Source organism: Athene cunicularia, assembly GCF_003259725.1.
Source record: "Athene cunicularia isolate RWA chromosome 10 unlocalized genomic scaffold, athCun1 chr10_part1, whole genome shotgun sequence".
NCBI classification, from domain to species: Eukaryota; Metazoa; Chordata; class Aves; order Strigiformes; family Strigidae; genus Athene; species Athene cunicularia.
The window spans coordinates 7034549-7047685 of record NW_020799112.1 but is presented as its reverse complement, the minus strand read 5'-3'; the positions used below and the strand labels follow the sequence as shown (position 1 = coordinate 7047685).

General features: G+C 36.1%; 1 protein-coding gene across 1 annotated transcript in view; it reads right to left on the bottom strand.

Annotated features, from left to right (window-relative positions):
• The window catches only part of THSD4 (thrombospondin type 1 domain containing 4), a 348410-nt gene that overhangs the window by 176015 nt on the left and 159258 nt on the right, over positions 1-13137 (bottom strand). The window contains exon 7 of the mRNA XM_026856282.1: positions 11785-11921. Coding sequence (XP_026712083.1) covers positions 11785-11921 — 137 coding nt within the window. The remainder of the gene's footprint in view (positions 1-11784; positions 11922-13137) is intronic.

Genomic DNA, 13137 nt, shown 5'->3' with positions numbered 1-13137 from the left:
TTTTTTTTTTTTTTTTTTTCTGTTCCTATCTTTTAGACCTTTTTTCAGCATTTTAGTGTAATATCTTTTTTAAATGACAGTCCTTTTAGATTTGAATTTCTTGTTTAAAGTTTCTTTTTGCTTGAAGCTGTTAGTAATTTTAAGTGACTTTGAGGCCTATGACTGTCAGTGTTTGATGGGCAGGACGCGAGAGAGATGAACTTGATTGTTTTGAGTTCACAGTACAAACAGCAGTGCATGCAGTTCAGTAATCCTCCCAGTAGAGTCATGTTCTGTACCTATCATGCTTTTAAAGAAACAAGATAAAGTCTTGTAATGTAGTAATATACTAGTATCAAAAGAAACATTCAGTAACATTCCAGTCCCTTCACATGGTTGTTCATAAACAAACCTGAGCTTTTGATCACTGGTTCTGCTTCTGAGTTACTGGTTTTCTACCATGATGTGGAAATCAAGTGTTGACAAAAGGAGTATAGATAAAAATACAAAATAAATGTGATCTCAAAACTCTTCCTTTTTATCAGTCCCTTTCCAGAGCCATCGTGAATGTATTCTAACAAAATGAGCTATGACAGCCTGTAGTAAGATAGCTTGCAGCATGGTACCCCATTCACAAGGACAAACTGATGAAGAACTATGTACTCTGTACCGTGGTTGAGGTGCAAGTGTTTTATATGATGTCTCTTATGCAGGAATTACTAATTTATACTTAATACATTTTAAGTAACCAAGAGAACCAAATCTGTTTTGTGTTATATTACAGCAAAAAAAAAAAAAAAAAAAAAAAAAAAAAAAAAAAAAAAAATCAACCAGTTGAAATTCATTCTAGGGAGAAGGGAAAGCGATTGTAAAAGAGACTCATGTAGCTAGTGCAAGACCCCTGTTCTGAAGTTAAATAGCAAAAGGAAACAAAGTAATTTAGATTTTATTACAAAGAAACAAAAAGGGCTGCAGCAAAAATAATGTTCTGAAACTCAGATGTAAGGGATCTGTTTAACACCTGGACATGCAAGCAATGGAGAGAATGTTATTAAGAAGGGTACTGACTGTATAAATATTCATTGTTGTTCTCCTATTTAGAATATGGATTAAAACTTTGCAATTATTCCTAAATTATTAATGATACCATAAAAAAATGCAAGTGTTTTTAGTTACAGAATTTTTCTCTGTTGACTGGATTATGTTACTTGTGCTAGAGATCAGAGCTTGTAAATGTTCAAGGCTTTTGACTTCTAGCATGTCATCATGGTGATGAGATTTGGATTCCCAAAAAAGGGCTTATAGATTCCTCTCTGCAGAATGTATAAACAGGTCCTGGCACCTTGATTAGATGCCTAAAATTAGACATTGTCAGTAGTCTCCTAGTAGACTGAGTGGCATTTTGGCTTATTCTCGATGTGTTGTATTTGTGTGAGTAGAGGCTATGATGCATCAGTCAGTTTAGGATTGGGCCATTGTCCCATGGAAATGCTGGAGAGAGGAACTTTCTCACTGCAGGGTATGTGTTATGTCATGCACAAAAATAAAAATGAAGAAACTGTGTTCTTGAAATTATTGTTGTCTGGTAATGTTTATTCTAGAGAACTGTCACTGTAAGCAACCACAAATGATTTTGTCATGACAAACATAGGAAAAGTCAGAGGAGGAAAAAAAAAGACATAGTTGTACAGAATTAGAGCAGGCTTCATATAGTATGACATATTTTGTAAGAATTCTCATTTGACTGGGTATTTTCTTTCTGCTTGCTTTCTGAGTGTCAGTAGAGTTTAACTTGCAGTGAGGTTGGAATGTGCAGTAAGACTGCTATACATTATTACAAATTAAAAAGGCAATGTATGTATGCTAGAGAGCTTATTAGCAGATTGTTCACATAGCAGATGGGGTCATGAAGTAGGAGGGAGGCTATTTATGAACATTTGTAAGGAAAAATAAATGCTTGCATGTGTGAGGATTTATGAGGTGATTGGTAAAACAATCATTGAAACAATAAATGGAATTAGTATTTAATTTTCTTTTTTTTTTTCCTTTTCTTTGAACTGCTGTAATATAACACAAAACAGATTTGGTTCTCTTGGTTACTTAAAATGTATTAAGTATAAATTAGTAATTCCTGCATAAGAGACATCATATAAAACACTTGCACCTCAACCACGGTACAGAGTACATAGTTCTTCATCAGTTTGTCCTTGTGAATGGGGTACCATGCTGCAAGCTATCTTACTACAGGCTGTCATAGCTCATTTTGTTAGAATACATTCACGATGGCTCTGGAAAGGGACTGATAAAAAGGAAGAGTTTTGAGATCACATTTATTTTGTATTTTTATCTATACTCCTTTTGTCAACACTTGATTTCCACATCATGGTAGAAAACCAGTAACTCAGAAGCAGAACCAGTGATCAAAAGCTCAGGTTTGTTTATGAACAACCATGTGAAGGGACTGGAATGTTACTGAATGTTTCTTTTGATACTAGTATATTACTACATTACAAGACTTTATCTTGTTTCTTTAAAAGCATGATAGGTACAGAACATGACTCTACTGGGAGGATTACTGAACTGCATGCACTGCTGTTTGTACTGTGAACTCAAAACAATCAAGTTCATCTCTCTCGCGTCCTGCCCATCAAACACTGACAGTCATAGGCCTCAAAGTCACTTAAAATTACTAACAGCTTCAAGCAAAAAGAAACTTTAAACAAGAAATTCAAATCTAAAAGGACTGTCATTTAAAAAAGATATTACACTAAAATGCTGAAAAAAGGTCTAAAAGATAGGAACAGAAAAAAAAAAAAAAAAAAAAAAGACTGGAAGGGATTATAGAGGTTGGTTTACTCTTGAGCTGCTAGAATCATCAGCTGTCCTGAAGTCAAAGACTGAAGAAGAGAGTATATGCTCAAAGCTTATACCCTGAGAAAGTCAGTAGCATCCAAGAGTGATCATTTGATTATTCCAACCTAGGGAATGGTGCCAGATTAATAAGCAGACCTGGCTTCACTTGCAGCCTGATATATATCAATCTAGTTAATCAGGGAAAAAAAACAAGGCCCAACAACATATAATATTTTTATTTTGTGTTTCAATAGTGTTCCCAGCATTCTTGAAAACTAACTTTTAAAAATTTTTATTTTAGAATATTTTAAAATGTATTATTTTGAAACTAGTTGAGAGAAGAGCACCTCAAATGTAATGATATTCCCTAATTGTGTCACTTAATCACTAGAGATAATAGCATTTGCTTTCAGAACTATTTTTGTAGTGATAAAGTTATGCTCAAAGCTGGTTATGTAATTTTTAACACTGTTATCCAGTCCCTGAAGACAGATGCATACTGCGGAGTAAGGATTACATTCTACCTTTTTAGAAAGACATCTGAAGCAAAATAACTGTTAAAAAGAATTGCAGAAATAAGAACAAATTAAAGCCACACACAACTCCTTTACTTTCCTACGTGTGAAGCTGCTTCATATAGGCAGGTTATACATTATTGACTACATTTGACAGGAAAACAGAGACATCGAGTGGAGCATAAAGATAATCAGAATTTGGATTAGCCATTCTATGGCGCAGTTCAGCATCTATTTTTGCTCCAAACTGAAGTAAAGCAAGCGTTTTCCAAGCAATATGTTATGTACAATATTTAAAAGCAGTTTAAAAACATTTTAGAATGAAGACATTCTTTAAAACAATTTTTAGGTTTGTTTGGGTTTTGTTTGTGGGGTTTTTTTTCCAATATTACAGTTTTAACTTCCATTTTATTTTTATACAACTGTGTAACACTATAGCAGTAAGAGAGAATATAATTGGAAGTTCTAGTATTTTATTTTTTGAATCTTCAGTTACACAAGGAAGATGCTTCATCTTTACCATTGAAGAAAATGATCTAGATAATTTGATCTAAAAGAAGGAACATATTTAATGCAACTTTAAGCATCAGTTAACCTTAATTACACATTCTATTGATATTCTATGGAACTTGAAATGATAAATAGAATTTTACAAAGCACTTAATTTTTTAAATTCTGATTACAACATTTACCAAGATTGAGATTTTACCTCAGGTGTTTGACACTGGGATTTTTTATCGCTTAAGAAAAAGGTCTGTTTAATCAGGCTTTTTCTAGCATAAGTATTTTCTTTTACTTTTTCTCAGCAACTCTGATGAAAACGTTTTAACATACAGTGATAACATTTTTCTCCAGTACTTAGAACTGTAAGCCACATTTTAATGCTATTAAACTATGTTGTGTCTTTTCACAAGTTTCTTGTCAGTCTGCAGTTCAACATAACAGTGAAATCTCACTTTGGGGTTCCAAGTGCTGGGGCAAAAAAAGAGGTTATGTACACAATTATGACATGCAGATCTTATATAAATTCACTCCTGTTAAATTAGATTTATTAAAAATTTTCATGTCTGCTTAAGGTAATTTCAGTGGGTTTTACTCCATACCTACGCTCCACTAACCTGAACTGATCAAGAACAGTTTGTCCCCCCATAACTGTCTTAAAACTGGGGGGAAAAAAATCTCAAAACACAGCACGAGCATAAATGCTGTATTACATTGGCTGGATAAATATGTTAAAAGCCATTTTAAGTAACATCTGACCCTGATAACATCTGTATTACTGGGTTATTTACAAGACTAAAGAGTGCAGAACTACAGATTCAGACAGTAACTTCATGGAAGAGTGAGAAGCTCCATTCTTTGTATTATGAGGTCTTTCTCAGGACAAGAAGCTGACTGACAAGGGGAGAACAAATACAGAGATCTAGCGCTTACTCATTTTATTTGAACTTACCTGTCATGAATGCCTTGCTATTCACAATTTCCTACCACCAGACTTTACACCATCAGTTTTAGCTCAGTTCAAAGGTATCAAAATTATCCTTTCAGTATCTCTTACATGCAGTGATTACACCTGCTGTGTATCAGCGAACAGGATCAACTTAAATTAGGTCAGGGCCAAAAATCATATGCCAAAAAAAAATTTTAGTGTTGCTTCATAAACTGAGGATGGCAGAAAGACTTTTTAGACAGCGATGTCAAGAAACCTTACAGAGTCTCCCACTCTCTGTAAAGCATTGAACAGAAAACTATGCAAAAAAAGGGAAGAAGTGGCAAAAGGAGTTATTTCTTAGCTCCAAGGAAGGGGTTTCTTCCATTAACACCTTATTAATACCAGGCGGTTGTTTCCCAATGCAATGCTTGGCATTAGCAAGTCATTATGAAGAGAAACCATGAAGAGTCCTATTTCCAACAGCCAAGAAAATATAATGGTATATATGAAAATGCAGAGAGAAGGAGAGTGCGTTCTATTGTAACTGTAGCTTTTCACTTTTAAGGTATATTTTGCAGATCAACCATTATTCCTTGAAATAAAAAGCCTCCAACAGAGGCTCCACACACAGTATGATCAAAACTAAATAAAGATCTGGCAAAATTCTGATTTTTGCCTCTTTGTATGCATCCTACCTACTCTTTGAAAAGGTCTTGAGCTCAGAGCACAGTGTGCTCACTATTATTGATAGAAACCAAATAAAAAATAAGAAAAAAGCAAGCCTTGAATATTAACAAACTAGAGGTTTAATTTTCATTTGATTCTGAAATGCATTTCAGCATCTGAATGCCATTAGGCTCCATAACCTAGATCTCTACTTCCACAGAGCATATCCTGTGTGTGATCATATCCTGCGCAAAGCCTTGGTAACAATTCTCTGCAGCATGCAACTTTTTAACACGCCAACTCCCATGCTAAAAATAACATAAGTAATTCACTATTTCACAGTCCACTTTTAGGATAAGGTCAGATAACTAGAAACGGTTCATTACATGGGTCCTGCTCAAATACGAATAATGCTTGACACCAACCCTCACTCACAATTGTGCTAGTTAGGCTAATACCAAAGTACTGATGGTCAGAGCTTTCTATTGAGGCACAGATCAATGTTTCATTTGGCACAGTGCAGTGAAGAACACACCCTCCTCTCCTGAGCAACCCAGCAAGATGAACAAGCAACCACAAACATCTTCTGTAATTCAGCTGAAGGACAGATATAGATACCCATATGCCCTTGCTTCTGTTATATTATTCTGGGTATTAGGTTCTTCCTTACATTATTGTTGATAAAAAATAACACTGTGATGACTAAAGCACAAGGAGAAAAGCTTCATGGAAGCTAGCACTCTACAGAGTACTTTGTCAGAAGAACCTACAAACCAGAGAGGACAGAGAATGGACAACTGGCTCCAACTTTAAGAAAGCACATGCACACAAAAACCCCAAATTCACACCAGACCCTTTTTTTTCCAGTGTAAGCAATCAACATTACAGAAGCAATTTGATACTTCTACAGAAAAGAGATTCCTTACCCTTTACAAGAACAACCATAGGACTATTCCATATTCCAACACATATGAGTTACGAGAATAACCCTAACTTACATAAAGGACACAGTTCTCATTCCTCTGATCTGTTACTCTGATCCTACAGTCTTTAAAAGTTCCCCAACTTAAAACAACAATGCCACAGATGGTTCTGCTACCTGGACACTAGTGCACATCAGCAGACTTCCAAATGGAAGCTCCTTGCCTAATCATGTTTTTCTGATGGAGACTTAGAATGCTTGGCTATGATTCCTATAGCTGATTTAAGCTACCCCCCTATAAAGTTTGAAAGGATTTCAACTCATGCTCTTTTTTTTTTTTAAAAAAAAAAAAAAAAAAGTAAGTAAAAGCTCTACTGACAGCTCTTTTGCTATGGAAATTACTGTGTGCATTTTAAAACTGCTCAGATATTTGTACTTAACTTCAAAAGTTAACTGGAAGATGAAAACAAACTACAATGTAAAAGAAAATGTAATATAAAAATTAGGAGAGAAAAAATAGTTATTTCAGGTACCTTTAAAATATATCTGCAGCTCCCACCCAAACGAATTTTCATGTGAAATACTAAATAATACTTTTGCAAAGTGCGCCACTGTGTGGTAACTAACATCTCTGCAAAAAGATTTTACTTCAGAGCTCACAAATAACCTTTTTGCTGTCTCCAAAATGATGAGTCAGTGTTCACACCTGCCCAAGTAGTAGAAGTGTCCTAGATGAGTGCAAAAAAACACATGTAAAATACTTCCCTATAGGTGTATTTAGTAAACTATGCACAAGGCCAAAATTATTAAGAGCATTCTTTCCTCATACTTTGCTTTATTTATTAAAACTTCTACAATATTCTACTTGAACATTTTTTGCAATCTTAAAAGTTGCGGAGTAGGATCATGCCACTGGCTCCAGAAGAAATAAAAGAGTACACTGATTTTAAAAAAGCAGAAAAAAACATCTCAAAACAAGAAAATACACACTTCTGCCTAAATAGCAAGTTGAGGAAGCCCCATTCATAGGCGTTCTTTAACAGCACTGTGAAAATTTAGAGTTAGGAGAGGAGTACCAAACAAACAACACATACTCAGCAATACTGAAACATATTCAAACGTATATATCAGCAATAACCAGCTGTGACAACAAATAAAAATTTTGAAAAAACAAAAGTGGAACTCAATAGGATTGTCAGTGAAGAAGTTCATTCACATTCCAAAATTAATAGAAAGAACACTGTTCAAAAGTGCAGAAAAATAATTTTACACATAAATAATGAAACTGATTATCAAGATCATGGTCATACTTCTTTCTTCTGCATGGGTAGAATATCACCCGGTTCTTTCTATTTTGCCTAGTTTTATTTTAAAATTATTTAATTGCTTTTAAAAGGTTTCATTTCATTAGAATTCAGAGTCTAGTCTACTTTTTTGTAGTGCTTGCACTTTCATATATGCCAGTTACTGCAATGACATGGACAAATAAGAACATGGAAAAACCAACAAACAAATTAGGATATGTCATCACAAGAACATACTAAGTTTTGTTAAAGGACTAGGTCTGAAAAATGAGATTTACGTATCACCTATTGTGCTGGATAAGTTAGAAAGTTTTTACTTCCAACTCGGGGACAGGTGAACAAAAGAACAGCAAACAGTGAAAAAAGACACTCTCTGGAAGTAAGGAAATGGTTACTGGGATACTGTTCAGAGGTACTCAGAAATATACTGTTGTTCTGACCTTCCTGAATGATACTGTAATGGCCACAACAACCAGGCTTTAAGAAGGACTTTTGTACATACTACTGCTTTCAAAATCTTCTCTTATGCCATCATTTGTCTTTGCTGATAAGATTAAACAATATTTGTTTTAAAAGGCTATTCTATCTAACATTGGTTAACAACTCAAAAAGGAGATAATTAATGTATTAAACATTCTGGTTTTGATGGTAAGACAAAGCTTCTCCTTAATGTATTTTCAGTGTTAAAAGGTGTGACCGCATCTTGTATATCAAGAGCTTTTAACTAATATTACTTGTGGTTGGGTTACACAAGGTTTTAAATGGTTAAAAAGTGAGAAGTAAGAAATACATTACTGCATACATGTTTCATTTTTATTTCAAATGAAGGTGTCTATTGCATTCTTCATTAGATTTCTAAGTAATTTTCATTATTTTTATTAAAGCAACATTTTCAATCCTTTGTTTTTAAGAATAAGGTAAACTAAAAATACGCATCAGAAACAATGGTCCTGGGAACAAAACAGATCACGTGTAACACAAGGATATTACTATTCTGGTAATGCAGCAAAATGTCCAACAGAGGGTGACAGAGACCATAAATTCATTAGACCCCTAAATTCTCTGAATTTAAAAAAATACCACGCAGTTAAGGAAGATCTACCTACTACAAAGATTTGAATAAGCTTCATTACTTGAGAAACATTTTCAGTTAACTGTAAATGCTGCCAACTATTCTGAAAAATATTCTCTTAAGCATCTGACAGTATAAAAATTATTTGATTACCTAATTATTACATCCTTCAGCTACATGCATGTTCACTCTACAGTGTATAATATCACTGCTAAATAAAATTATTTTAACAGGTTTGCTGCCTACACAAGTGCAATACAAAATCTTGGGGTCTAAGAAGACAGGCAATATATGCAACTTAATACTCATTTGTGCATCGGATTTATTCATCCTTAAATCATAAGGAACATGAGATTTTACATATGGAAAAGATAAAAAAGGAACAAGATAAGTAATTTTAATACAGACAAATCTATCCTGAAACATCAAGTACTTTTAAGAAGAAGAATGAAGCTTATCTCATCTGACATAACATCAACTTCTCTCAAATGCAAATATGCTATTGACTGTTTAAAGGTAGTTTCACTAAAGATTTAGCACTGACTTTCTAATCTTGAATGATGGAAATCACTGAAAAAAGAATAACTGAGTCAACAGTAACAGTGCTTTGCAGCACCATGAAGCTGTAATACTCCCTTTCATCTGACATATGTGTCTCTGAATATTCCCTCAAATACCAGCTCAAAACTTTGAAACAAAGAAGAGTGTGGTTTACACACAAAAAAAAATCTCAATGTAACTATTACATGGTCAAAAAGGTCAAGTCTCTTGCAGAAGACATCTACCTTACAATTTTACTGAGGTTGCAAGTAATGAATAAGGAGCGAATAGCTACAGATCAAAAGAACTAATCACAAGAAGCTGGAAAACATCTGAATCAAGTTCCTCTTCAGAGGAAGAATACAAACCTTTAAATATTTTAGCTAGATGTGTCTCCCAAAGCCTCCAATATTCAGCTTTCTGCACAAGTACAGTTATTGCTACTGTGTATGAGGACTGCCAACTCGCTCCTCTTGTCCCAGCTCACACTCTGGTTCTACTTTGCTGTAGTGAGAACCACAGTGAACAGAATAAGAAGTGCCTTTACCTGTTTTATCTTGGCTTTCTCATAGTACTTTATGGCTTATAAGGCACTATGCACCAGGACAGAACTAATTCTATTTAAGTCTTTAAGAATGACAGACTGCATCACTCCACTAAGCATTAAGTAAACATCACTGAGGAACACTTTAAATAGACCTTGAGATTTTGATTTTTAGGTCTATTTTCAACACCACAGGAAAAAGGAAAGAATGAAAGAAACCAAACAAACAAAAAAATCACTACAGCCTAGGAATTGCTAGCCTTAAGAGAAGGCTATGGGGAGATCTTACTGCTGCCTACATCTAATGGGAGGGTAACAGCAGATGGAGTCAGATTCTCAGAGATACGCAGTGCTAGGATGAGAGACCAAGGGCACAGGCTGCAACATGGAGAATTTCAATTGAATACAAGGAAAGATTCCACTGTGATGTTGCTGAAACACTGAAACAGTTCCAAAACTCAGCCTGGAAAAGGCCATGATAGCTAATTGATACAGTGAGCCCTGCTCCGAGTACAGTGTTGAACAACATGACCCTCCCAGGTATCTTACAACCCGAATTACTGTACAGTCGTGTGAATCCTAAGTTACATATTCACAGTAAGGATCCACGACCCATTGTTTATTTATATGCAACTCTGGGATGTGACATTCTACACAGACAATAGGTGATTTTCAGAATTCAGAACACTTCCCTACTAGGCTGCTGAACACTGCCTCTCCTTTCTATCCCAGACCTCCAATACAAATGTATCACTATACACTTTTGTAATTGCACAATACTAGGAAAATACAACAGCTGGTATACTAAATCTATTGTTCAGTTTTCTGAGCCACAGATCAGAACTGTAATTAAAACAGATTTCTGGCCCTTTCTGAATTGGTTTGAGATCAAGGAAAGCTTTAAAGAATAAATAATCTTCATGTAGCTTTACAGAATAAGGATCTTCACACAGATCTATCATGTATGAAGGAAATTCAAAGGCATGGCTTTACTTGCACTAAGACATACAGAACAGAAACATACATGGCATTGTCCAGATGTGCACAAGTAAGAAGAATCTCGACATGCAGAGGAAAAGGTTGTGTTCGTAAGTGATTTCCTCTGGCAAACCAACTACTTAAACTGAACTTGACCTTTCATTATTTGAGTTCATCAGTCACATTTGACCCACTTCTACTTCTTTTGCCAACATATATGGGAAACAAAAGCCAAGTGTCAAATGCCCCTTGCTAGAAATTTCTAACCTTACTTGAAAGACTACAAACATTTTCTTCTAAACACATTTTGTTTAAAATTGCTACCATCTTGCAGAAAGCATTGTATTTATCCATTGCACAGGGAATCCACACAACAAAATGCAAAAAGTCAACACACTAGCTCCTTCTGAACCCTTGAAAAATAACCAGTCACTCAAGTATTTTCTAAAAGAACATTCACTGCAGAGTAAATGGACAGCCAGTAAGACCTGATTCTTAAAAATGAAAACATGGACCAGGAAAGTTACATTAACCAGCTAAAAAGCAATAAAACAAACACATTACTGAATAAACCATTATGTTGCAACAAAAAAAAACACCCTCCGCTCTAAAGTTTAATCAAAGCTATTATGTTTCACTCTAATTTAAGCTTCCAATCTTTATGTTCTGATTCTTTCACAGAATCTCTTCTGTAGGAAGCTAAATATGTAAAAGAAGCTCACTGTAAATCACCTTAATAGTGGTCAGAACACCTTTGGATTCCAGCCTTTCAGCATGCCATAATTTGTTCTCAATAGACAGAAACATTAGTTAAGAAATAAAACCTGCAATAATAAAAGTTAACATTTTTCACATCTACTTAAAGAAAAAAATGGAGTTCAAGACACCATTTCACAGGTATAGTCACATCAACCTCTTACAGAAGTTATATATGGCATAGACAGTCTACAGGCAGACTTGTTAGAGATAGTAGCCTTACCTTGCACTGCCCCGCCACACAGATTGAAGTTCCGTTTTGGTCACAGGGTGTCCCATCTATCACCTTTTCAGCTTGTCTCACATAGAAACGGTAACCTATCGCACGGCAATTCAGCTCACACTTCTGACTTCCCTTCACTGTGGAAAGAGATAAAAGTCCCCATTTTAAAGACCACAGCAGTAGTTTGAAAAAGGAAAAACCCTTTGAACTAGCAGGAAAGAAGGAAAGGAAAAGGAAAAAGGAAAAAGGAAAAAGGAAAAAGGAAAAAGGGAGAGGGAGAGGAAAAGGAAAAGGAAGAGGAAGAGGAAGAGGAAGAGGAAGAGGAAGAGGAAGAGGAAGAGGAAGAGGAAGAGGAAGAGGAAGAGGAAGAGGAAGAGGAAGAGGAAGAGGAAGAGGAAGAGGAAGAGGAAGAGGAAGAGGAAGAGGAAGAGGAAGAGGAAGAGGAAGAGGAAGAGGAAGAGGAAGAGGAAGAGGAAGAGGAAGAGGAAGAGGAAGAGGAAGAGGAAGAGGAAGAGGAAGAGGAAGAGGAAGAGGAAGAGGAAGAGGAAGAGGAAGAGGAAGAGGAAGAGGAAGAGGAAGAGGAAGAGGAAGAGGAAGAGGAAGAGGAAGAGGAAGAGGAAGAGGAAGAGGAAGAGGAAGAGGAAGAGGAAGAGGAAGAGGAAGAGGAAGAGGAAGAGGAAGAGGAAGAGGAAGAGGAAGAGGAAGAGGAAGAGGAAGAGGAAGAGGAAGAGGAAGAGGAAGAGGAAGAGGAAGAGGAAGAGGAAGAGGAAGAGGAAGAGGAAGAGGAAGAGGAAGAGGAAGAGGAAGAGGAAGAGGAAGAGGAAGAGGAAGAGGAAGAGGAAGAGGAAGAGGAAGAGGAAGAGGAAGAGGAAGAGGAAGAGGAAGAGGAAGAGGAAGAGGAAGAGGAAGAGGAAGAGGAAGAGGAAGAGGAAGAGGAAGAGGAAGAGGAAGAGGAAGAGGAAGAGGAAGAGGAAGAGGAAGAGGAAGAGGAAGAGGAAGAGGAAGAGGAAGAGGAAGAGGAAGAGGAAGAGGAAGAGGAAGAGGAAGAGGAAGAGGAAGAGGAAGAGGAAGAGGAAGAGGAAGAGGAAGAGGAAGAGGAAGAGGAAGAGGAAGAGGAAGAGGAAGAGGAAGAGGAAGAGGAAGAGGAAGAGGAAGAGGAAGAGGAAGAGGAAGAGGAAGAGGAAGAGGAAGAGGAAGAGGAAGAGGAAGAGGAAGAGGAAGAGGAAGAGGAAGAGGAAGAGGAAGAGGAAGAGGAAGAGGAAGAGGAAGAGGAAGAGGAAGAGGAAGAGGAAGAGGAAGAGGAAGAGGAAGAGGAAGAGGAAGAGGAAGAGGAAGAGGAAGAGGAAGAGGAAG